The 27,031-nt window shown below is 42.7% G+C and overlaps 1 protein-coding gene across 4 annotated transcripts in view; it reads right to left on the bottom strand.

Annotated features, from left to right (window-relative positions):
* The window catches only part of DIAPH2 (diaphanous related formin 2), a 3,515,124-nt gene that overhangs the window by 676,114 nt on the left and 2,811,979 nt on the right, over positions 1 to 27,031 (bottom strand). For all 4 annotated transcript variants that reach the window (XM_085607750.1, XM_085607751.1, XM_085607752.1 and 1 more), the window contains one exon: positions 4,045 to 4,210. In XM_085607750.1, coding sequence (XP_085463876.1) covers positions 4,045 to 4,210 — 166 coding nt within the window. The remainder of the gene's footprint in view (positions 1 to 4,044; positions 4,211 to 27,031) is intronic.

The following is a 27,031-nucleotide window of genomic DNA, read 5'->3' as shown; positions in this document are numbered from 1 at the left end:
GGGATTCACAGGGCTCCTTATTTTTAGATGAAAGGCCCTAGTGTGAGCTGACCAGAAAGGGTATCTAGCGACTTCAAAAAGTGCTTGGAAGGTGATTGCTCATAATTAAGCGTGAATTAATTCCTTTGTTTTAATCTGCAGAAACCAAATGCGAAAGCTATGGCAATTCCACCAGTTTCTACAGGTTTTGCATCTGTCGCTTTAGCAATTGAAATCAAGGCTAAATCATTGTAAAGTTTCTGCACCCAAAAATGAGAATATTTGTAATATATTGAAAAATATAAAAAGTTGTACTGTAAATTATGGGAAACCGCAATTACAACATGGTCATTACTACGCATCTATTACCATGTGTGCCTATACCTTGCATATAATTTTACCATGCATGCCTTTACAATGAGCATTTAAGTATAATGCAGGCAAGTCTATACTTGTGTGTATATATATATATATATATATCGCTGCTGCAAAGTACAAAAAGTACAGCACTCCCGGGAAACTGATCACCCAGTTTTTATTGGATTTGAAACAACACAAAAAGATGGGTTTCGGCGACTGCCTTTGTCAATTTCACATGGCAGTCCGAGACAGCGTTATTTAAATCAATATCATATATATATATTTTTTTTCTCCAAAGCACCCTCGATTTGAAAACGCACTCTAAACTAGCTTGTTAGTGGCTGTGCAGTATCTCTTCACATAAAGTCATTTGTAGCCTTACGCGTTTCGGGGCTTCGTGCCCCTTGTTCACAGGCATAAAAAGCAATGGTGCAGTGTCATTTCATTTAAATAGGCGCATTCCTCAGCATGTGACCAATTCGTATCACCTGCGTTGCATGCTGGGATAGGAAGTCCTTGCATAATTAGTTGTTAGTACTATTTGTGAATCGTTTGCAAAATCGTGTGAAAGTGGACATAGCCTACAAAGGTAACAATTTTTCAAGGTGCTTGACAAACAGTACTAACAACTAATTGTGCAAGGACTTCCTATCCCAGCATGCAACGCAGGTGATACGAATCGGTCACATGCTGAGGAATGCGCCTATTTAAATGAAATGACACTGCATCCATTGCTTTTTATGCCTGTGAACAAGGGGCATGAAGCCCCGAAACGCGTAAGGCAACAAATGACTTTAAGTGAAGAGATACTGCACAGCCACTAACAAGCTAGTTTAGAGTGCGTTTTCAAATCGAGGGTGCTTTGGAGAAAACTATATATATATATATATATATATATATGTATATATATATATATATATATATATATATATATATATATATATACACACACACACACATTAGGCTAAGGTATTTTAGGGTTTCAGGAGGGTGAGGGTATTTGGGTGGGAAGGGTATTTGAAGGGTTTAGGGTGGGTAAGATTATTGGGTGGCAAATGTATTTTTAGTGTTTAGAGTGGATTGGTGTAGTTGGTTGCCAAGGTTATTTATATGGTTTAGGGTGGGTAGGGGTCATTGGTTGGAAAGGGTATTTTAGGGGATTAGGGTGGGTTATGGTATTTGGGTGGCAAGGGTATTTTGGGGGTTTAGGTTGAGTAAGGGTATTTGGGAGGCAACTGTTTTTTTAGGGTTTAGGGATGGTTAGGGGGTTGATAAGGTAATATGTACATATATATACTTTCACATACATATATATAAATATATACACACACACACACAGATACATATATGGGTAGATATTACCCAGGTATGTATGAAGCTTTTTTTTAAATGTAATATATATATGTATTAAAATAAATATATAAAAAAAGCTTTATACATACCTGGGAAATACTTACATTTTTGTTGTTATGGCACGCATTGTATGGTACACGCGTGGTAACAAAATGAATGGTAAAGACATAGGTGCCAAAGGCAAATGTGTTTTAATGGTTGTGTTGTAAAGGCATGTGTGTTAATGGCATGGGTGGTTCCAACATACAACCATAAATTATGTAAATATAATATATTCAGGACATATTAAATGGTGAGATTAATAGAAATCAAGCCCGGCATAGATATATTATTGAGATCAAATGGGGTGCTATCTAAAGCATGTGAAGCTATTAGAGGCCAGAAAAGCATGAGCTAACTATATATTTGTGAACAGGTGCAAGATTGTGCACATAATAAAATAACATGTTTTTAAGAAAACACACGTTTAAGAAGACTAAGACGACTAATAGAACGTTCTTTTTTGCCTGCATCGCAAATTCTGTCTGTAAAACATCTAAGAAATGATTTACAGTTTTCTTTTCACTGATTACTACTACTGGACGCTGTCTCCTTCCAAGCAATGTGAGGAAACCTGTCCCAATCTTGCAAATCCAATAGGGCTAATATCAGTAACTAAGCTGAATTTAGCAACCAGTGGTGGGTTCCTAAGTAGGAAGAGATGTGGGCCCTTTTTGATGTTGGCTGCCACCTAGTGCAGCATTTAGCACAAGTTGCGTATGATCAGTAAGCCTGCCTCGGGCAGCCAGGCAATACCTTTTCCACTCATACTTATATCACAAAATAGCTAGTGATGTAATTTCATCTCATTTGTCCAATTTTGTCTGATGGTGGCCACAATTGTATCTAGGATCCATCAAAGACACAGCATGAAATTATCCAACACTCAGACCTCAGAAATCGTCATCTAAAGAAGGCTCTCACACGTTAGTCACTAATAACCACATGTATTATTCTTCAGTCTCTCCTTGTCGAGACAGAAGATGACCCACCCATGGGTAGCTATTTCCTATGCTATGTTGTACTTTCTGCAACTTAATACAGACCCTATATCTGACTCATGAAGCATTCATTCATACATCAGATAGTCCAACAGTGTCTTCTTCTCTGTATCCGAAAATTTCTCTGATAGGCGTGGGTTAAAGGATGTGATCAACTGAGTGGATGGAAAGCTCCCAATAGTCTGGAGGTCTGACACAGACATTCTTGACTTCATTCAATGACAACATTAGAGTACTGACTGTTGCATAATTTCATACTGTTTGGTGGATCTGGAGTTCAGACAGTCACCGAAAACAGCATCAGAGAAAATTCATTGATTATGCTGGAATGATACAATTTGTTATCTTTGTTTTAAACAGAGTTGGAAACTATTCTCTAAAGTGAATATGGGGCACGTGGAGAAAAAAAGTTGAAGAATGCCATTCAGAATTTACAGAAAGCCATGACATGTATTTGAAATATTGATTTTGGAAAAAAGACAAATGAAACAAAAATATTTTTTAATTGAATAACTCTGTACATGTGCAATGTATGCATATGGCTAGCTTTAATGAATAAGCATATTAAAAGGCACTGTATGTCAGAATACTGGAGACAAAAATAGGGTAGGGCCAAAATATTGAGGCATGAATATTGTGGACCAAAATATCGTGAAGGTAGGCGCATACAGGTAAGAACAGATGTAGAATTCTTAACTCTACATCAACATTCATTGAAGATAAGTATATTCTCAAGTACATACATGTCACCTTAGCCCTACATATACTTACCTTCACGATTTTTTGTTTCTCAATATTTGAGCCTCAATATTCAGGCTCGAGCTATTTTGTAGTTGATATTCTTGTGTAACACTGAAATAGGCATAGGCAAGCTATGCATCTGTCTAGCACAAAAACGTTCTTTATTTGGACAATTTATATATAACATGATTTTATTAAGTGCCATTATAGATGTTTGAAAATTAGAAAAAAAAGTCACAGCATTTGAATGAGTTATAACATTTACACAATAACTTTTTGAATCCGTTCTAAAAACAGTAGCATTTTAACATGAACTGCAGTTTATTTCTCAGAATTGGGTTAAAACATGTTAAGTTTCTTTTAAAAATGGAGTAAAGTAACAATTAATTGAGTAAAGAAAATGAGTGATCCAAGTTGCTGTAAGCTGGTAAAATAAACAAATGAACTCAGGCGGATGGGATTTTCAACAACACATTTTATCGCTATAGTAAAAGGCAGTTGCGTTTTTACAGTAGAAACAGTGTTGTCCTTCAAAGTACCACATTAGTACAAAAAAGTGAATTCTGCTTACCATGAAAAGGGTCCTGAAGTTGCTAAGATCACCAAAGAACTCTTCAATGCAGACCGACTTTGCGTCAAAAGTGAAGTACTCTCCCAGGTTGTCATATAACTTTGTCATGTTGTTATGCATGTTGGATAACTTTTCATACTGGTCACGGGCCGTCTTTGCGAAGCCGTATTCTTTAGTTAAGGAAATTGTCCAAAGAATGTTTACAACATAACATACATCCACTTAGCATATTTCATATTTGCTAATTAAAAACAAATGTAGAACTCTTAATACAATTAAAATCATTGCTGTCAAAATGATCTGGAGTCATTGAGGCACCCAGTGGAATAAGCCTTCCTACGAGCTAACATGCTTTTTCTGAAGTGCTCATATCAAACAAAATATTTTACCTAACCTTGTGACAACAAGTATATGCTTTCTCATTAAGATTATTTCATTGATGCTTTGTGGCCCACATCCCCAGCAACTAAATAACTTATATGTCAGTAGGTTCCTTGATCAAGACTAATATTATGTCATGTTAGATATGACTCCTCTACAAAACTCATCCAATACTTTGAAGCATTGGATATTGTTAGATCATGTTCTCCAGCATTTCCGTAAAAGTTTCTGCAACAAGGGCATCATCTATTGCCACGAGTTATTTGTGATCAGAGACCTCTATTTCAGCTATCAAATGTCCATTCTGTATTTATAAAACATTTTCTTACTTCATACATACGACCGTTAATTAGAGCTGGCATCTTTTTAAAAGGAGCAGAACCTTACAATAAAACACCAACAAATAATTACATTAAGTCTATAATTTCTCCATCTTCTCAGTTTGACAATTTCTGTGACAAGAGTTTTATGACAAAGGATGTCCATTGTGATAGCTGGTTCTTGGATCTGTGGTCATTCCTAAATTAACTACATGGAATAAGAGATCTAAATCATACAAAGAACTGTTAGTACTTCATACTCCACGCGATCTGCAAAGATCATAGTTGTATTTGGCAGTATACTACTTACATCAACAATTTAGGAAAGTATGTAAGACCTAATGATGATGAGTGTGATTTATAAAGCACACAGATGCTCCTCGGAGTGTCCCAGCACTTGTCTTCCAGTAATGCAGTTAAGGCTGAGCAAAGAGCCCATGTTTTCCACTTCTTTTGAAGATCTGCTCCGAGCTCGACAAACGAAGGTCCAGGGGAAGTTTATTACACTCGGAGGGACCAAGAAAGGAGAAAGAGTGCCTCCCAGTTTTAGTACGGTGAATTCTTGGGACCTTAGCTAGGGCCCTATTAGAGGACCAGAGGTTCCTAGCAGGGCTGTAGAGATGAATTCTAGTGGGCAGGTATCATGGGCCATCCAATAGAAAGCTCAGTACATAAGAACCAGAGTCTCAAACAAAAGTTATTTCCTTACAGGGAGCTAATGCAGGTATGAAGGTTAATAGAGACCCAGGTTCTCAGAGGTAGATTAAGTAGCATCCATGTCACTGCATTCTTGACCACCTCCAGTCTATGAATGACATAGTCTGTCAGTCCAAGGTACAAAGTGTTGGCAAAGTCCAACCTAGAAGTAATGAGGGCCTGAATCACAGACTTCCTGGCTGGAACAGACATAAGAAACAGAAACATGTTCAGTGTTCGGAGGAGTGCAAAGCAAGTTCTCACCACAGATCTGACTTGCGATTGGAATGATAACTAGTTATCAAATTTAAATCCTAGGTTCTTAACCATATCTGTTTGAGGAGCCGGAAGAGGAACTCCCTCTTGCCAGCAAGCTGACCAATTAAGAGGTGCCTTAATGTCAAGGAACAGTATTTCCATCTTATCCGTCTAAGAAAGCTCAGTGCTTCAGAGTGAAATACCTCCTTATCTGACAAATAGTGTTAAAAGGGCATAGGATGCAAAACTGAACTCAAGAAAAATGGGTGAAGAACCCTTTTCCTAACTGTAGGGGGAAACAAAGAGCAGTGGACATCAGACCTCTTGCCAGATTCACTAAATGGAGTTCTTATTAGACAGAGGCTACTTGAGTCAAAGAGCTTGATTTCATTAAAGATAAAGATCTTGCAATCCTTGTCCTGATTTAGAATTTTTCTAAATTGCGTTTTTTTCATTTGAGAATTCTAAACAAGATTATGCCATTCTAGAGTGGCCAGGTACAGCTAGCCATTGGTCACATAAGCAACAATTTAACTAAGACAAAGTATGGCACAGTTCAGCTTAGTACAAAAAGAAAGGGGGGGGGGGGCGGGGAGCGTAAACAAAGAGGGCCAGTACCCATGCTCCCAAGATCATACTATGAATCAATCCATTAAAGGGTAACTGTTCCTATAGTCAGATTCCAGACAACTTTGTTGTGGAAAGATGAAGAGAGTGGAAACTCTTCCCTCTGTTTATCCTATCCAACCTGACACTTGTCTATCTCAGACGAGTGATTCTCTACTTCTTTCCACTCTATACATATCCCACAACAAAGTTGTCTGGAATCTTACTATAGGAACAGTTACCCTTCAGTGGAATCACAGTTCAGCTTAGCTCACTTTAAATACATTGTTGTCAACACATTAAAAATGCTGTAGCATGATTTGTAGCAGTGTTACGAGCCATCTATATATCTTAGTAATTTTGTCCCTCTTTTAATGACTTCTCATCAGAGACCGGATACAAATTATGGACTTTGTAGACTACCCTGTGTTTTCAAACTATCATGGCCCAATTACCTGCTTGCACATATCCCTGCTGCCCACCTGGGCAGACCCTGAGCTCCTTTTATGACAAATGGATTGCCATCTAAAATGAGGCAACATTCAGAATATATGAATGAACATTTTCCAAGCTTAGAAATTCTGAAATCTTTGTACCTTGTATCTTCAGGCAGCTCAATGCCATTACATATTCCAGTGAATATTGAAGAGAGTGGCACCTAACTTATCCTTATGCAGTATTAAATCCTGCTGTTTGGGTGTAAGTGCCAAAATGCCTCCCTGCTTTGGATATTTTATAAAAAAGCCTCTTTCACTATATTACAGTACTTTAAAAATTCAGTGCATATTGTTTCCAGATCACGTGCGCACCAGCAATGCGAAACCCAATAACAGATCTGGGGCCGCATTACGCATGACTGCGCCAGCACTAGTTGTCAATGTGTGCCAGAGTATGCTTGTGTTAATGTGCGTTTGCCTCTATGCGCACAGACGCAAACGCACATGAACACAGAGCTCAAAGTCTGCGCCAACATCACAACGCATTACAAACCGATCCTCCGTTATGTGATCGGGCGCATACTCTGGTGCACATCGACAGATAGTGCCGGCGCAGTCATGTGTAATACAGCCCCAGATGTCATTCACAAAACAAAAACATCAGCATATGTGAATGGTAGCTGCACTCTCACATTCACATTGAAACATTGGCTTATTTGAAGAAACACAATACAGAAATGAAAATATTGTATATCTGGAGTTCAATTATGAAAAAAACACAGACGGCAGCACAATGTCCAGTTAAAACATTAAGAAATTAAGTGCAATCTGTTGACCTAGGAAAAAATAAAGATTGGGCTGTTGAGGTCAATGAACCGCATACTAAACCGCTAACTCTTGTATACTGATTAGCTTTGAACATAGTCTAATATTCACTGAATATCACCCAATCGATATATCCATTGTGGGATGCACTGGAGGTTTATGATGAAATTAGTTTTATAACTGAGCATGTTTCATTCGTTTGTTATCCACTCTTATTTTTATTGCTTTTGTCCTTTTGTAAATGCAAGCGTTTGCCAAAGTTGCTTTCTTATTTTGCTTTCGATTTTAAACTCGAGCTTTGATAAGAGCTTGATAAAAGGTATCTCTGAGGCGCCACTTGCATAATAAGGGGCAAAAGTTGATTATTCCTTCAAGTTACCTGAGCGGACCATTTTCTAAATATTTAGGGTTTTGTACATTTCTCCTGATCAATCATTTTATGTATATAATGCCATAAGTAAATTCATACTTCTAACAGTCCTTCATCTTTCTCCAAGGGTTTGTCTGGCTCAAATATACCAGTTTTGCAAATAATTTTAAGAGTATTAAAAGAATCATAAAATATTGGCCAAAAAAAGCTCATGTTACAACGCATTGCTCAATACTGTGATTCAATTAGGAAATAAAGTAAATCTAATTGACAAAAATGGTGTTGATCAGGAACATATTTGCGAACGCAGCCTCGTTTTGGGAACTGAATGAACTGTTCAGCTGGGATGGCAAGAGCTGATGGGGATACTTTATATAAACTGTGAAAGTACATATCATTTGACAAGACTTAGGGCCTGATTCCTAGTTTGGCAGCCTGTGGACCACCTACCCCAGGGTGGCACTGCGGTGGCCGCACCTGTGGTCGGACCTCCACAACCGTCGGGGATTCGCGATCCCGGCAGGCGCAGTAGTCTGAGGATGTAAACTTGCTGGTCAAGCCGCTGCAGGACCGCCAAGCATTTTACGACTTTTCTCACTGCTACCCTTTTCATAGCGGTGAGCCCAACATGAAAAGAGTGGTGATGAGGAAACAAAGCGAAATCTACAGGTCCCCCTGTTGCCTCAGAGCCTGGGGATACATGCAGGGGGGCACATGGTGTGCCCCCCTGTGTGCATGTACCCCAGTTTCTGCATGGCATGAACTGCACAGTTCATGCAGAAATTTTCTTAGGCGCTCTCTTGGCGCTGTAGTTCTAAGGCTCACATACGAGCCTTTGAACTGCACCACTGCAAGACCGTCAAAGCACCGCCCGCAGACCACGAGGAAACTCGTAATCTAGCGGGCGGGTGAGTAGAGGTTAACTTTGGCAGTGTGGGAGTGGGGCGATGGCATAGGGGCCCGCTTACAAACTGCCAAAGTCATAATCAGGCCTCTAGTCAACAAGGGCCATAACATATATTATTAGCACATTGTATAAACTGACCTATTTTTCGTTTTCATATTTTTCTATTTAAATGTGTTAAACAATGAGAGGTGTTTATCAAAACACTTTCCATGTAAAACATCTCAGAAAAAGGTCGATGGAGCACCCCAGATTGAAAGCCACAATACATGCTGTAATTACATCTTGAAGAATTTGTCCTAACTAAAACTAACCATTTTATTCAGAGCTTAATCATAATTTTGCACATCTAGATTTTACCGATGCCCTCAGAGTTAGCAATGTTCCGCGGAAAGACACCCCTCCCTGCACATGTCTCCCACATGCAGCAGATTACAAAAAGATATGCTGGCTCCCAGCACTCTGCAGGGCTTGTACAGGTCTTGTCATTTCCTTTGTGAGCCAATGTTTGAGATATCACTGTAAATGCAACTGAATACTCTTGGAGAAATTTGCTGAAAAAGCTCCTTAGAACATGCATGCTGTCTTTGTTTAAACTCTGAACAAACAAAGGCCCCAGAAACATAAGAAGCACAAACAAGAGGAAAAGCTTGGTTAAGTTCAAGGTCAAAGCTGTGCAAACATTTTGTCAAAGTTAGTAGAAACAGGTTTACATAGCCATAAAGGTATCTGCAAACAGGGATCAATGCCTTTGCTTGTTCTCATTTCAGACTCCGTACAAGAAAGTGTTCTGCACTGAATGTACTAAGACGCAAAACTTGATAAAGTGCAGTTGGTGAGAGCCTCCAGTCTGTAACCTCTCCATTCCACATTGTAAACACATCTGCTAGATGCACTATAATAACAAATAAAGCAATGATTTTAGCATAGGGTTTCATTCCACAAGTGTTGCCAAAGATTACAAGGCAGTCGGCTTAGCAACAATTTAAAATAAAGATGTGTGTCCCTAATTCGTAGAAAACGGACATACGTTTGTGGCATACAAAAGGATGCTCACAGATGTGTGCCTGCATTTCTGGGCCACAAAGGAGGCAAGGTTGGAAGCATGATCGTGCTTAGTCAGATTTCACGAGTCCTTCATGCATAACAATACGTCGGGGAACGCTCGCTGCTCTGTCATGTGTGGTGTGTCATGTGACACACCGTGTATATGTCACATCCGCATACATGCATCCTGACGTCGGATGCAGAGTCTGAGGAATCAATGAGTGAAAGTGGACATTCAAGGCTGTACAGAGCGGTCCAGTCACTGCTCGGCCCACCCTTGGTGTCAGACTTTCCTTTGCACGCCAGCACAACACTACAGTGATGAGGTGGTGCATCTACAGCCCACCAACCACAAGCAGTAACACTAAAGCCTCCGGTCTGACTGGCAGACACCATCATTTCTGACACTACATGCGAAGGACTGGATCAAATGGCATCGCAGGCCGGTGGGGGCCTCCAGTAAACCCTACGGCCAGTCCTGCGCCAGCACAGAACCAAGGAAGTTACAAACGCACCATGTTCTAACAATAAGAGTGGTATGGTGCAGTGTAATGATCCTGCCTGTAGAAGACGCAGTACCAAGCTGAACATCATTTAATCGATACAAAAGCCACGCCAACTACTACAAGCATCTCCACATGCAACCTGCAATGTTAAATGGGGACAGAGCAACAGCACAAAACAAGTGTGCTAGCTACCCATAAATGCTACCAAGCCACTATGCAGTGTAACCAGTCTTTGGACCAAATGAAGTCAAAGTTATTAAAATCAGCCAGGCATACATAGGGGACAGTGTCAATAAAAATCCAGCTCAGGAACCACATATGGCCTACCCTGACCCCTAGCAGAGGGGACAACCATCGCATCTGGTTTAGGGGATCAGCAACCCCCATTTAGCAAACTCATTGATTCAGCAGTTGGAGCCCCCAGATGGCACATATGGGTAGCGAGATTGTTGAACAAATGCTTCAAAGCCACAAAACAAATTGATGGCAAAACAAAAAGATCACTAATGATCTACTACACAGTCCCAAAAATATCTTGCCACTTCGGAAGTCTCCACAACCCAGGAGATGACACCAGCTATAATAGCACAATGGCAGCACTACATGAATATTTTGGCTCACAAATGAAACCGATTTTGAGTCTAACTTTTGAAGGAGAATCCACTGATATTATTTCCACATAACTGAGAGAATTGTGAGCACCTATACAAAACGACAACCCTCAGAAAAGAAGTGAGGGCTCAAATGATATGGGGATACAAATCAGGCACTCTTCAACAGCAAATTCTGTGCCAACGTGGCAGAAAATGGGATGAAATCCGCACACTGGGTCGCTCTCGTGAACTGCCCAATGATTGAGCATAACAAACGGAGAAAGCAGTCTAGAATCTCAGAGCCCTGCAATGCCAGACCAGTCAGGTGGGAAGCAATTTCTGCTGTACAATTAAACAAGCTCCATGTCTGCCGTCTGAACTGAGGGCAGCAGGATCACCACTGCAGAGAGCATGAGGAGTGCCTAGCAAAGGGTAAAGTTTGCTCCAATTGCAAGTGCCCTAACCACTGTGCGAGGATCTGCACAGAAGGTCTCCAAGCAGCACCTCACCAAGGTGGAGGCATAGGCTGGTGCCTGGAAGTGCATGTCATGATGACCAGGCGTTAACAGGCAGCGCCCGCCTGGGAAGCATGACCATTGAAGAAAATTATGAATACTGAGATGAAGACAATAGCTTTCTCATTTCCCCCACCATTGGGAGTCCAAGGTCTTGTGGTAAACCACCACCGATGTGCAGTATCCACACAGCAAGGACACTAATCATGGAGCTACACAACACCAGTACATCGATCAGTGTAACGGGTAAATCACTACATCAGTTTGCGAACAAGGTTAACCCTGCGGCACACAGTGAAAATATTTACCTATGGACGAAACAAACCCTCTCTCCTCAACAGCATCTTCAACTACCAAGTATCCCATGACAGCGCCATCTGCGCAGACACTTTCTTCATTGCCTCCAGCGGAACTGAAATGCTGCTGAATTGCTCTATAGCAGAAGCGCATAGTCCACATTGCAGCAGTAAGACAAAACAGAAGCATTGTGCTAATAGTATATAAATGGCAACATATATGATCAGGGAAGTTGTGGACCCCACCTGTATCACTCTGTATCGGAGTCTCCAATCTTTTCTGTAAGGAGAGCTACTTATGTTTAATGAAACTCTTTGAGAGCTATTAATATTATTAGTATTGTAAGCGAGTAAGGATGATGCTCCCTCTTCTTTTGGTGACTTGTGCTGCCACAGGAGGTAATCTGGGGTAATTACCCCTAGTGAGCGATCCTAGTGTGAGACTCTGAAAGGAAGCACCCCGAGGGGAGAGTTGAAGAACTACGGGCAAACTTGGAAGTTTATTAAAGAGAAACAAAGCCCACATGGATAACTTTCTAGAGAGTCACATACCAGAAGTCCTGAAATGTGTTGCACTTAATGAAGGGCTCACATTATGTGGGTATTTGTTAGGCAACTGAGGAGGTGGGCGAGGGACACAAGGATCATAAAGATGTGCCATATCAGATGGCATTGCAGTGTTGCATGTAAGAGAAGCCAAGGGTAATGAGTCCCAAGAAGAGATTCAGTCAAATCCCAGTGGACTGAGAGCAACCTGGTAGACCAATTGTAGGAAGGGAAATGGATTTCTTTTCATCATTGTCTTGACAAGTAGGTGGGTGTTGGGATAAAATGTTTAGTGGGTGGGTAAAGATACATTAAAAGGACAGATATATAATATTTAAACTTCTGCACTACCACCGTCATTCCTTGGTCCTCACATCCCCCAGAGATCCCTGTGGGCATCGTTGGAACATGCCTGTCCACAAAAGTGGTGAGGGTGATAAAAGTGACACACTGGATGGAGGGTGAGTTACATGACCCATTAGGTTTTGCTGATTTTAAGTTGTTATTTAAAATGTACACCTAACCTTACGCATTAAAAAATATTGAATATATGATAAATTCTAAATATAACAGTTAAATAGGGAAATTAGGATTCCTACAATCCAGAAACAGAACTGAAAAAACATTGATAGTTTGCTTTCCTTACAATCACTGATTACAAAGACAGATTCAGAAATGTCATAATACATAATTATACATGTGTATCACTCTTTTAATATTTAATAGCCATAAAGAAAATGCCATCCATACTGTTTGTAGCCAAGCCAACCTTTGGAACTGCCTATAGGTAGTATCAAATATATACTTTTTAGTTTCCCATAGTTCTCTCGTAGCATATTTGTCAAACAATCTGCAAGCATGAAGAAACATTCAACATGCGAGAAAAAACCTGCTGTTTACTTTAAAAGTAAAAGCTCCAATAGCATGACACTGCTCTGGCCTTCTGCGCTATATTGCATGTCCTCAGACACGCGAGGGACACGTTTCCATGGCAGATACTCTGGTTGAGTCCAGCCTGCTTTCCCCACACTCACCACTATCCATGTTAATGTTTAATGGCCCCCAAGGCCACATCCGGTGTGCTCGCTAATGATACACCTGAGATCTCAGGTAAAATCTGTCATGATAAATAAAGTGCTCACAAAGAAATATCTACGTTCTGAATGAAAGAACAGAGACTGTCGAATTCGTGACCACAAGGACGGTGTACATGTGGCAAACATTTTGAAACTAAAACATAGCCCTTGAACTAATGAAAGCAAAGTGTGGAAAGTGTGAAAACCTGCTTGTTATGTCCCATTTGCGAAAAGGTTACATTTTTGCTCAACACGATTTATTAAAAAAATGCCGGAGTGCCTGCGAGGGCTAGAAATAGATACATAAACACAGCGTGGTATCTAATTCTATGTACCACTTCGAATCCTAATATAGAAAACTCATTGCTCCCTTTAAGAGATTCTTACTTTTATGTTCTGCACCCACTGAGTTTGCATTCCTTTTTATATTGCTTTTAAAATGTCTGTGTGATTCAATCGTAGTACACCATACCTCAAGCCGGCCATTAGTGGCATATCTGACACATCACAATTCATCAACATTTATTAGAGTAATGAACGGGTTTTGCTGCAAATGCATCCACATATTGGTAGGGTTGTCACGCAGAATACAATCAAACAAATATTCATTTCTTTCCTAGACCCTGACTTCACTGTACATCTTGTTTTCACACAAAAAATATTCCACCCCATTCCATCAATAGGTAAAATGGTGAGGTAAACATTGCATGCAACAGACCTGAGTTAAAAAACAGAAGCAACAAGAGAATGCCTATTTGACTGAAAGCTCTTAGAATGTCTGTGGGTTTTGCTATACATTGTCCAGGCGGCAACTGTTTTCAACACTGTACAGTTAAAATACCTACAAATAACTGTCCATCTGATTTATGAGTAGTAATTCCTATACATCGTTATGATATGGGTGCTTCTGTAGTTAACACATATAATCCAGTGTTTTCCAAGTAGAAAATCAAGTCAGAGAAATCGATCAAACACTAGAAGAGTTAAATAACTTTCTTTTGAGTTCTACAATTTGGAACACATATCTTCACCTGTCTGCTGCTGGATCACCCGTGACATTGAATTTCTCTGAACTCCCATTTTCTTTAGGCATCCTTCCACTTCCCTAACTGTGTTGGTTGATTTTGCCATTGGGATACAAATAATAGAGGAAAACTGACTGATGTTTCTTAAGGCACTTCTGATATCTACAACAAATGAATAGGATGATTTCCCGTGGACTGGGTGGTGTGACACAGGCGAGAAAGATGAAATAGGAGGTACTATACCACCCGGCATTAAGACTTTGGTTTATGAAGACATTTGACACGGCACAACGTCTTGCTTGATATAAAGATTTAATAAAGTTGGATTCAAACACATAGCCAAGACTCCTGAAGAACTGATTTCCATTTAACTTTCTTTAAGGTATACTCATGGACATCATAATACATGGAACTGTTCCAATGCTTAAAAGAGAGCCTTTGACCGTGTGCAGCAGGGGGTTGGCAGCTAGGCCCTGCAGCTAACCCCCACATGGATCCAGCCCCACACCGCACATGGACTTTGTGTTTAAGTGGGTCTGTGTGTGGGTGGGTGAGTGCATGAGTCTCTGAGCAGGTCTGTGAGGGGGAGTGTGAGTGAATTGGTCTGTGAGGGAGTGTGTGAGGGAAAACTGTGTGGGTATGTGAGTTGGTGTGTGAGTGGTTTGAGGGTTTGTGAGTGGGTGTGTGAGTGACTGGGTGTGTGAGTGGGTGTGCGAGTGCTGTGTGAATCTATAAACGGGTGTGTAAAAGCTGTGGGGGTCTGCGTGTTTTTGAGGGTCTGTGAGTGGGTGTTAAGGACATTCTTGGGGACAACTAGCCCTCCTGTTAACTTCAGTTAGTCCCACACAGCAGGATTGCTGAGAGGTAGTCGGAGGCCAAGTCCCTTTTCTCCACAACTCTGCATATGCACATCCTGGCGCACTATAAATAGGAGGATGAAGTCCCCTTGGCTGTTGAGGGTCCTTGGGGGCCAACTAGCCCTCCTGTTACCTCCAGTAAGACCTGAACAGCTGGACTGCTGACAGATCATCGCATCCGCTTGCTTCCTGAGAGCCTCAGGACTAAAGTGGACCTCTTCTCCCAAGCAGCAGTGCATCAGGATGCGTGTTTGCAGCATGGTGGTGAAGGAGGGTGGGCCTCCAGCGAGTTGCCAGGCTTTTTTTTTCTTTTTTCTTTCTAAGGGAAGGGGGACCGCATCCTCCGGGGCCAGGCATTTTAAGAATGGGTAAGGGGACACCCCCTCTCCCTGAGTGGATATCGCCCCCCTTCCCTGGCCCGTCCTTTTTTTTTTTTATTTAAATAAAGGCCTTTCACTAGGCCAATTTTGGTCCCCGCAACCCCATACCCCCGGGCCCTCCCTTTATTTTCTTTTTTTTGTTTCTTTTTCTTTTTAAGATGGGAGTGGAGCTGCGAGATCCCCTCCATAGGCCAATTTTGGCCCCCGGGACCCCATCCCTAGGGCCTGGCCTCAGTATGTGCCCTGGTCCCATCCAGGGCACCCAGTTTTTCCACATTGGGGACCGCGGGGGAGCCTGAAGGCCCCCGCATTCCCTCCCAGCTCCCCGCATCCTGTGGGAGCCGCCATTGGTTTTGGACAGAAGGAGCTGCTAACATGTCTCTTTCCAAAAGCAATTAAACTTCGTGCAATCGAGAGAACTTTATATGCTCTCGCTTCCACAAAGAGGAGCAGTGTTTGCTATGGGTTTTAATATATAGAAAACATCAATGTCCCGGGGGGTGGGACACTGCACAAGCTGGACCTGAGGGGTGGCAGTCCCCAGGGGCATCTAGTGCTCCAAGAGGGGGGCCGCGCAGCCCCCCTTCAATAAGCCCTGGGAAGTGGTGGTACCTGGGAATGTGGTTCCCCAGTATTTAATTTTAAAGAGTTGCTCTGGGGTGGTGGCGGTCCCGGGGCAGGGGGGGGGAGGGTTCACGCATTACTATTTCATTTATCCCCACAGAGATGGGGTCCCCCCACATTTGTCACATTTGGCCCCGGGGCTGCAGGGGAGGCCATAAAGGCCTCCCCCAAATTCATTATATTCAATAGCCCTGGAGAGGTGGCGGTCCCTGGGGCTGCAGGGGCCTGTGTATCAGTTTTCATATCTTTTCCTCAGGAAGGTGGCGGTCCCTGGTCCCGGCGCTACTTTTGAATTGCCCCCGGGACCTGGCGCACCTGGGGGCATATATTTCACGAAGTGCAGGCCGTCCACGCTTCGTTAATTTTTACATTTTGGTGGGAGTCGCAGGTCCATCGCCATTCCCGCCGAAAATCTTTTTAAAAAAATGCTTTTTTGACCCTCGAGGGTCCCTGTGGCCTATGGGGTCAGGGTGTTTCTACCCTGCTCCCCTTTTTTTTTGTACATCTTTTTTCTACGACTCAGTTCTACCGAGTCACAAGTTGGCTATCAAAACCTTCTGGTTTGAAGTTGTGCCAGCCAATCAGATCTCCGCACGTGATCGGGGGCGTCGTGGATCCACTGCGTCCCTATTTATTCAACTGGGAATTTCTTTACATTTCTACGCAACTACTGAAAAGATTTACACCAAATCACAAAAAGGCACAGCCCTGAGCCAGCATCTCCCTTCCTGGCAAATTTGAAGTAATTTCATTCAGCAGCTCAGGCTGTAGCCGTGTTTAAAGGTCCTACTGAAATTAACATGGGGAAAAGTGGTTTTAAGCACCCCCTGATTCTCGGCTCCTACTTGGCGGATTACCCCGAAACTTTCTAGCTAGCAGCTGAAGTGAGCGTCGTATTAGTTTTGAAACATTCATGAAGATTCGTCAAATGGAGCCAAAGTTATTGGCAAATAAAAAATGCTTTTCCAATGGAAACTAGGTCCTAATTATAACTACCTACTGGTGACCGTCATTAGGTAACATATGTTTATGACACTTAAAATTGTAATGGTAATCTAAAAGTAATTTAAATCACATCAATTTTTTTAATAAAGATGAGTATTAAGCATTAAATGTAAAATTGAATAAATATGTCATTTATGTTTTAATTTCTTTAAATTCAAATAAAAAAAATAATAATTTTTTGATTTCAAAGTATTTTATTTAATTTTATATACAAGACATTAGGATTTCTGTTACAGGGTTACTCATCCTTAGCATGTAAACAGTGTTTGCAGTCGCTTCAAAACATGCGCTTGACTAACCCCCTCCTGACGTGGCTTAGTGAGAGAAAGAAAGAAAGAGATAGTAAGAAAAAGATGAAGAGAAGGGCACAAGAGAGGCTATGTATTTGTGAGACTTATAATAGCCTGACCAGGCCGCCACATCACTGGCTTGCTTGAGGCGATATAGGCAGACAAGTCATTCCAACCTACCCATAGGGCCATAGTGATTGCGCTCAATACCATTCCTTTTACCGCACTTACCGGGGATCAGGGGGGATCAGGGGGTTAGTCGCCGAAGATTTGGTTTCACGGCGGGGTTCATGGGGGTTCGTAAAAGTCTAGGTATATGTCGAGTGACTTCCACATCCCCCTGGATGCTGGTCTCCAGGGTGAGTTCTGTAGTGCAATGTTGTCCGCACCTCTGAGGTGCATAACCCAGTTGAACCAGCCTCTGTATGAAGTCTTACTTGTGTCTTTCCTGTTTGCTGGGACCACTTATACCGCTCCGGTCAACATCAGGTCTAGTAGGTCCTTGTCGTGCTCTTATCTTAGTTTTGCGGTCATAAATGCGGTGGCGAGGGAGGAGAACTCAGTTTTTAGCGTACAGCCCAGTACCTTATTTATAAAACCAAAGATTTTATCCCAGTATGTTTTGAGAATTGGGCGTGGGTAGATAAGATGTGCTAGGTCCTCTTTTTCTTTGCTACAGTTCCAGCATAGTGCATTATCCCTAAGACCTAGTGAGAATAAGCGTGCCAGGGTCCAGAAGGCTTTATGGAGTAACCAGAACTTTGTTTGAGGGAGTAGAGGGGAGATTTTATTGTGTGAGGCCGAGGTCCATAACGTTGCTAGTTCTTGTTCATTAAGTGTGTTTTTGGTTTGTGTATCCCAATAGTTAATTGTCTTATTGTTATTATTGTTAAGTTTGGATGATTTTGGTCTTAGTAGTTTGTAGAGGTGTGAGACCTGGTGTCCTAGTCTATTTATGTTTGACATGTACCGGGTGATTCATGGCTGTGCGGGTGAAAGTTTGATTTTGGACAGGGCAGGTTTTTTTTCAGAAAGTTGTAGAGTTCAATGTCTGTTAGGTTGTGCCTAGTCTTTAGAGCAGCAAAAGTGATTGGGTATGCTCTGTCATCTAGTTGGTACGGGTGGTGGATGCCTTTCTCTATCCATGTGTCGAAGGCTAGTCATTTCCCCTTGTATTGGATCTTACTGTTGGCCCAGAGAGACTCTAACTTAGATCCCTTGATACTGCTCTCCATTTTCTAATCTATCTTTAGTAAGGCAATTTTTGTGTTTTTGAAGATGGATATGTAGGTGTGAGTGTTTATTTGCTGTTAATAATGCCATGGGGTCCAAGTTGTTCAAGCTCTCTACTTGAAGCCAGGCCGGTGTATATCCTTTCAGAGGTGATATCCAGTACGATCCCTGCCTTGCTAGGAACGCAACTTGGAATAGTCTGAAGTCTGCTAGGTTAACTCCTCCTAGGTTTTTCTCTAATCTTAGTTTTTATATACTTATACACGCTCTCTTACCTCGCCAAAGGAATTTGGAGATCAGGGTGTCTACCTTGCGGTGAAAGTCATCTGTGAGTATGAGTGGGAGCATGCTGATCAGGTAATTAATCATAGGGGTGATCATCATCTTGATCGTCTCAATTCGCCTCCACCACGTTATGAATTTTGGGGACCTGGCCTCCAGGAGTTTCTTTATCTTTTCCAACAATATCTTCTCGTTGTGGCCTAGTGCGCTCCATAAATCACACCCAAAGTATATACCTAGAGATTTGATAAATCCTGTTTGCCAGACTAGACCTGGCCCCCCTAGGGTTTCCCTGGTGCAGTGGATGTTCAGCGGCTTGCATTCTGATTTGTCCCTGTTGAGCTTGTAACCAGAGTGCCCAGAGTATTCTTCTATGGTGTCCATCAGGGCCTCTATCGAGTTTTTCGGTTGTTCTGCTACTATTAGTATATCATCCACGTACGCGGCAAGTTTTATTTCAACTCCATGAACATCCACCCCTTTTATATTCTTATTTAACTTGATATCTTGGATCAGTGGTTCCAGTGCCAACAGAAATAGTGAGGGGGACAATGGGGAGCCCTGTCTAGTGCCTTGATGTAGAGTGAGTGGTTCAGAGAGTGATCCGTTAATGACAATACGGGCTTTTGGGTCCCCATACAGGGCCATCACCATCCTTATATACCCTTCCCCTAAGTTGAAAGATTGCATACATCGCTCCAGGAAAGACCAAGAGACTCTGCGAAAAGCCTTCTCGGCATCAAGGGTAATGGCTACTGCTATTAAGTATTGTTTCAATTTATAGTGACTATTTACACACCAACAACACGGAGCCACTTAGAGAAACAGTCTCTGGAACAGTGTGCCTGAAAGGGAAAAATCTTGTATTCACAAGTACAGATTGAAAGAACAGTAGTAGTAGTATGCAAAGAGGGGATCATGGAGACAACAGGGCCCTCATTTTGCAGAGCTGGGGAAGATGGGTGGGCCGATAAGGAATCTGAGGACAGATGCTGTCTCTACCAGATAAGAAGTTACTGAAGGGAAGTAAATTGTCCATCTGATAGAGACATCTAGCCGTAGATTCCTTATCTTAGAATCAGATACGCAAGCAATACCATCCTTGGAGAAGAGGCTGTAAATTGACCTCACCAAAGGTCCCCAAATAGGAGAAGCTGGTCCAAAAGATAGAAAGGGATCAGAATACCTGAAAATGATAGGTGAAGCAAGACGCTCACTGAAAGGAATGATCTCCGAGAAGGACTATGGAAAGCCCATTGGGAGTAGAAAGCAAAAAGAACGGTGAAAAACAGGGTGTAGCAAGAATAGAAGAGGCACCCACAAAGGAGATTCAACCTAAGATCAGGGAATGCAAGGGGACCAAGGACAATAGTCCATAGAGTCCAAGCTCAAAACTAAATGGAAGGAGCACCCGCCTATCTTCAAGGAAACTATCCCGAGAAACCGATTCCGATAAAATATACGTCCAATGACAGAATGATGGAGAAAAGTTTATAGGATTGTGAAAATGCAACACATTTGATCTCAACCCAAAGAAATGTTATCTGGTAATGTGAAAGCCCTTCACCTGTTACTAGAAAAGCAGAACATTCAGTTCAGGTCTAAGCCTTCTAGAGTAAAATAAAGGCCTTCATTACTGTCAGTGGATCATTTCAACATCTAAACCAGACCAGGAACTTAGAATTTCCCCAATTCACTTGGAAGGAATTGATGGACGCATAATGAAAAACAATCGGGCAAAGTCAATAGATTTGGCTTGCAGTTTAAATCCTTACTAAAATATTTCAAAGACCGGCTGAAGTGGTAAAATACTGCATGTGTAAGGTAAATATTTAATGTATAATGATTCAGTGTCCATCATGTATTGCAAAGCAAGCACTCCAGAGGAGGAAGAATGATACACCCAACAATCAATACAATGAGGTGAAACCCTACTCATCTGGGTGGACCCAAACCACACTCTGTATATTTTAAAGAATTGGTAATAAGAGGTCTTGCAGACAGCTGCATTGTCAAGGCAGCCTAACTATGGAGAACATCTTTGAAATGCTGACACAAATGGTAACTTAAATACCAAAGACGATGTCTAAATGACAGGAAGAAGCTGATCATCATCATGCTCTTCAAGAAACCCAATTGCAAGTGCCCCCCCACCAATCCATACCCACAAAAGACTAAGACCACTGAACTAGCCAAACCAGTAAATGCCATAAATCTTCAATGCACCTGGTCCTTGGTATTCCCATTGGCTGCAGTGTCTTTAGATCAACATCAAAGTCATGGATCTCAATCAAAGGCCTGATATACACCGTAAAAGCAGACTTGAACTGAATTATGAGCCATCCTCCCACCCATGACTGCCATTTAAGAATCTAAATAAAAGGCAAAGTAGGCAGATTCACCTTGAGAAAACTATAAGTTGGCATATCCAGTACATTAAACCTGTCCTTAAATATATAGGCACATATATGTTGGTGTTTTGTAGCATGATGCTGTTATCATTACATTTCAATTTAATTCCTGCATATGAACATTACCTCTATTCGCTATGGAGTATATATATATGCATAATTTCCAAACAAATAGCAAATTGGAATAAAATATGCATTAAAGTTCAATAACTTTCACCAGTTTCTTTCCTATCCAATTAATGAGTGTAAATATACATTTTATAACAAAAATAACATGAAAATACATTAACACAATTCTCAACAAAGGCCTCAGTCATGCAAGTACTCAAAGTTTCAATGTAGACTATAATTACCTTTTGCAATAACTCCTGATACAAAGATTACACAAATTCTTTTTTACAAGTGTGAGAAACAGTCTTGCTTGTATTTCTAAAACACATTAAAGGACTTGTTTAATTCCAGAAGTGTCTATTAACAGAATGATAAAGCTGTATAACAAGTTTCAAATGACATCTACGCAACATTCACAGATTTTCTTCGGAGGATATGCAAAGGGAACAGACTTGTTTTTCTCAGTCCCTAGATCTTTCTTTTAGATCATCTTTCTATTCCTTGTTACCCTGAGGAAATACATGTTAAATAACACATAAGAAGGTGAGTTAAAGGGACGTTCTAATTAGGAAATGGAATAACAAAAACCTTAGAAATTCACTGAAAAAACTAAAGGGTACAGGGGCGTTAAAGTTAGGCCCACATTTCACTCATACAAACCATAGAAATTCAGCAGACATAATTACCTGAGCTAACTATACCTTAAGACCCCGCAATGCACTATTATGACCTCACATATTTACATCACTCATGGCATGGTTAGTGACATCACTGATGACATCTCAAATGACATCACTGATGACATGGTCGGGGAGTGGGTGTGAGAGTGTCTGAAGTGGGTGCGTATGGGTCTCTGAGTGGGTGCGTGAGTGCCTGTGTGGGTCTGTGAGTGGTTGTATGAGTGCCTTTGTAGGTCTGTGAATGGGTCTGTGAGTGGGTGTGTGTGGGTCTGTGAGTGGTTGTATGAGTGCCTTTGTGGGTCTGTGAATGGGTCTGGGAGTGGTGCTATGGGTCTGTGAGTGGCTGTGTGTGTCTGTGAGTGGGTATGTGAGTGGCGCTATGGATTCTGGGCATTATTTAAGGCATTTAAAAAGGAGAACTGTAGAGTCTGCTCTCAGCAACAGATGACAAGAAATAACCCCCTCGTACCACAGTCACTACATGAAATATTGTGACAAAAAAAAGCAAGGATGCAAACACCTCCCTCACAGATTACACATAACTTTTCATGGTAGAAATGCAGAGAAAACACACTTGCTTTGCCTTGGCCATGCGCACAAAGTTAGGATTATTAGTATTTTGCAGAAGTGGAGCTTCAACTCCGGCACCGTTTTCATTTATATCTTCTTGTTGAGGTTTTATTTCTGTGGAATGAGCATCGTACAGAATCAATCCTACCCTGCGTATTTATCCAAGAAGAGCTCACCATTTTGTGCAGCACCTCTACCCAAATGGAGTACTTTATACTGGCTAATTAGTAAGTGCTACCTAGTTGGGTAAATGTATAGTGCATCTCCTACACTACAACTGAGTAACGGATGCTGTGAAAATGTCTTCAGTGACATTGTGTGTCTGTAACTTTGCCAATGTGATTCTGCCTCGTGCGTCTTCACCAGATATCTTTATTTTTGTAGAACTGCAAAGAAACTCACTTAGATAATTGTTCTTTGCAGAAGTAAGCACTTTTTTGGTGGCTATGCGATCATATTCCTCGGCATGAGGAACAATGGACGTGAAATGCGCTGGGGGGTTCTTTTAATATGCTGTCCATCATCCTGGGAAAAGGGCGGGAAGACGTTGCATACCACTAATGTATATGGGGTGAGGCTTGAAGGCAAGTTTACAAACGTATAGTTTGTAAAAGTTTAGAACATGATCTTTAGTCACAGCAGCAGGCTGCCTTAGGGACCCCAGGGCCCAGACTTAAATAAAGATTTGGGTGGGGGCTGCATTGCCGTCCTGCCCGGACTGATTTCAGCCACAGGGACCACATACCCCGAGGCCCGGCCATTATCAAATGGGGAATGGGGGCCTTTCCCCGAGATCCCATCCCCGGCCATTTAGAAATGGGGGAGGGAAACCACGCGTCCCCCCACCCGGGCATGTTTTAGTCCTGGAGACCCCATTCCCCAGTGCCCAGTCATGCTTCTCAGGGTGCCCCAAGGGCACCCAGTCTGCACTGGGACCGCATGGGTGCCTCAAGGCGCCAGCGGTCCCAGCGAACTTCCCGCCTCCTGGAAATGCAGTCCCCTGTGCGTGAAAGCAATTAGTCTGTTTCCCTGCTTGCTTAACAGTGGGCAGAGAAACAGATGAATGCTACACTTTCAGCAAGCGAGAGCATCTTCACTGCTCTCGCTTGCTGGAAACTATGCATTTGCTGTGGTTTGGCAGGAGTGGTTAAAGCTTCCACCAAGCCACAGCATACAGCTTTGTCCCGGGGTGGACATCCCGGGACATAGCAGGAGACAATCTTGGGGGGTGGCGGTCCCCAGGGCCATCTATGGCTCCAGGATCGGACGTTTAAAAAAATGCATTTGGCATTAGAAATAAATTGCCTTAGGGAGGTGGTGGTCCACAGGGCATGGGGGGGTCCGTGAGGCTCCCCATTTCTTTTCTATTAGCCCTGGGGAGGTGGCAGTCTCCAGGGCCCAAGGAGAGGGCCCAGATCTCCTCTTTCTTACGTTTCATTTACCCCTGCATGCCCCAGGGGCCTGGCCCACCAGAGGGCTGAATAATAGAGAAGTGCGGGAGCCCGCAGTTCCCTTTTTTAAATTTTTGGGTGTGAGGTCCCTCTGGATTGCTGCCAAAAGGCTTAAGGGGTCAATGTATTCCTACTCTGCCCTTTCTCTTTTTTTTAACATTTTTGTGTGACTCAGCTCAAGCCCAGTCCCAAGATGGCAGCTAACACTTCCTGATTTGAAGTGTTGGCAGTCAATCAGATTTGAGCACAGGGACTGTCGGATCCTTGGAGGATCAGCATACCTATATATATTGACTGGGTGGAGTTCGCAGAGTTTCAGTTAATGAAAAACTCAGCCGAATTCCACAGAGCACCGCAAGAGGGAACAGTATTGCTTAGCCACCCCTACAAAAAAACCTAACCTTGCTCTGACCTTCATATGCCTCATTCTGGAGTTGAAAATATATATAGCGCAGGTACGTACTCTTTTTTCTATGTGTGCGCACAGCGGGCTGCAATTCGAGAGAAATGCTTAATAGCATACAGGGCAAAGATTCACAATCCCGCTCGAACAGATGCTGCATTATCTTGGACTCCAAAAACCATACAGGAGAAAAAACCTGGGAGGATACTGGCACTATATGCGCTTTTTGCGTGGAACTCTATCCACCCAATTTAAAGATGTTTTTTATGTTGACACTCGAGGTTTTGCCCGTTTATTTATAAATGCCAAAATCAAAAACCCGAATCTCCAAATAAACTCGTCCTCACTTTTTTTCTCCTTTTACTCTGGCTCCCATCACTTACCCCTGCTTGGCTACGGCTCCGAGACAGTCAGGCACCTCGGGGACACAACAATTCAAATCTCTACCACTGAATACACAACTTCTGCCGGTACCGGGCGCCGCACCAACTGATGTTACCTCCGCCATTTTCCCTCTTCAGAAACACCACATGTGCTGCAGTAAGAAAGTCGATCCACAACTAAGCCCATGAAACCACCCACCAATCAGAGCCAGACTCTCCGTTTACTATACTGCTGTATCACTATCATAATACTCTTCCTCAGTAATTGCACCAAAAGCAAAAGCCAGAACATCCTCCCACACAACTCTAGCCAATGGCATAGTTGGATTTTTCCCTTGTCCTTTCTTTTGTTTTCACTAATTTGAGAGCGTGGCATTCTGAAAACCCACAAACCAGCAAGCGTGATTGAAAATAAAGCACAGGCCAGCCACTGCACTATTGTGTGGCCCACTCACTGCAGGTGATAGCGATAAGGAGCACTTTCCTCCAAGTGTCCATGCAGTTTGTCCTCCATCTTGGTTCTCAACTGATCGTGGTCTGCTCCTCTCAACTTCTGGCTGTGTGCATTTCCTCACCCTTCAGTGAGTGCTGCCTCATCTCTGCTGTCACATTGTCACCCTGTCTGGGGATGAATAGCCTGCTGCACTATAGACACCCCTTCTAGAGCAGGCTCATCCCTCGGGATCAAGACAGGAAAGCCCTCCAGCCTCATGGTCAGCAGGAGATGCTTCAGGGAGCACCCATCTTACTCCTCTGCTATCCCTATCTCCGGGTTAGGAAATTTCACCTTTGGTAACGCTGTCTGAGATACCAGTTGGAGGCAATAGGGCCATATGGGTAGACTATAAATTAAATTTAAAGTTTCAAGTCTGTTGTCAGTTGTCTCTTAATGTCAGTTACTAGGACGTGCCGGAAAGCTCTGCTCCGATGGCGGATGGTGGAGTTTTTTGCCAAACTTCGCACTCCAAATGGAGCGCAGAGTTTAAAAAAACTCCGCCGGTGGAGTACAGTTGTACACCCACCTCTACTATATATACAAATTTGGATTTGCCTTAATATTTCAAAAACTACTGAATTGATTTACGCCAATTTACAAAAAAAGTTGCCTTTTGGACCAACAGCTACCTTTCTGCGAAATTTGGTGTAATACTGTACAGCAGTTCAGGCTGTAGTCATGTCTAAAATCTCTACGGGAATTAACAAGGAAAAACACACATATCTCAGAACACCTAGGCATTTCATTAGTGATGTTCCTGGCACGATTAAAAAGATTAAGAATGGATGCCTATAGAAATACTGTTCCTACACTGTCACGGGGTCGCTACCGAGGAAGGTCGGGGTGGAGACATTAATAATTCTTCGTTTCCACCCCGACCACAGGACACTGACGGCTCCTTTAACATGGACTGGAGCTTTAAGGAGGCGGGATAGGCAGGCCCGGCGTCATTGGCCGTGGACCAATCAGACGACTGTCTCGACTGTAAAGCACACCCGGAAGAGGACAGGGACGCGAAAGCCGGAGGAAGGAGTGGAGGTGAAGAGCGAGAGCGTGAGGAGGAGGTGGTTAAAGGAAGTGAAGAGAGGAGAGCGAGGGTCGGTGGAGCGGCGGAGGAGAACGCTGAAGAGAGGAGAGCGAGGGTCGGTGGAGCGGCAGAGGAGAACGCTGAAGAGAGGAGAGCGAGGGTCGGTGGAGCGGCGGAGGAGAACGCTGAAGAGAGGAGAGCGAGGGACGGTGACACGACGGAGGAGAGCAGAGTCGGAGGGATCCGAGAGCCAGGAGGCCAACGTCAACGCGAATCGCCCCGCCACGTTCCTGGAGGAGCGTGGCTGGGAAAGGTACGGGACCGAGTCCTGGGGTTTGCCTTTACACGGGGAGGGACTAATTAGTGGGAGTCGGGGAGGTCAC

This window comes from Triturus cristatus, chromosome 5_2 (genome assembly GCF_964204655.1).
Source record: "Triturus cristatus chromosome 5_2, aTriCri1.1, whole genome shotgun sequence".
NCBI lineage: Eukaryota > Metazoa > Chordata > Amphibia > Caudata > Salamandridae > Triturus > Triturus cristatus.
This window is presented reverse-complemented; position numbering and strand designations above follow the sequence as displayed.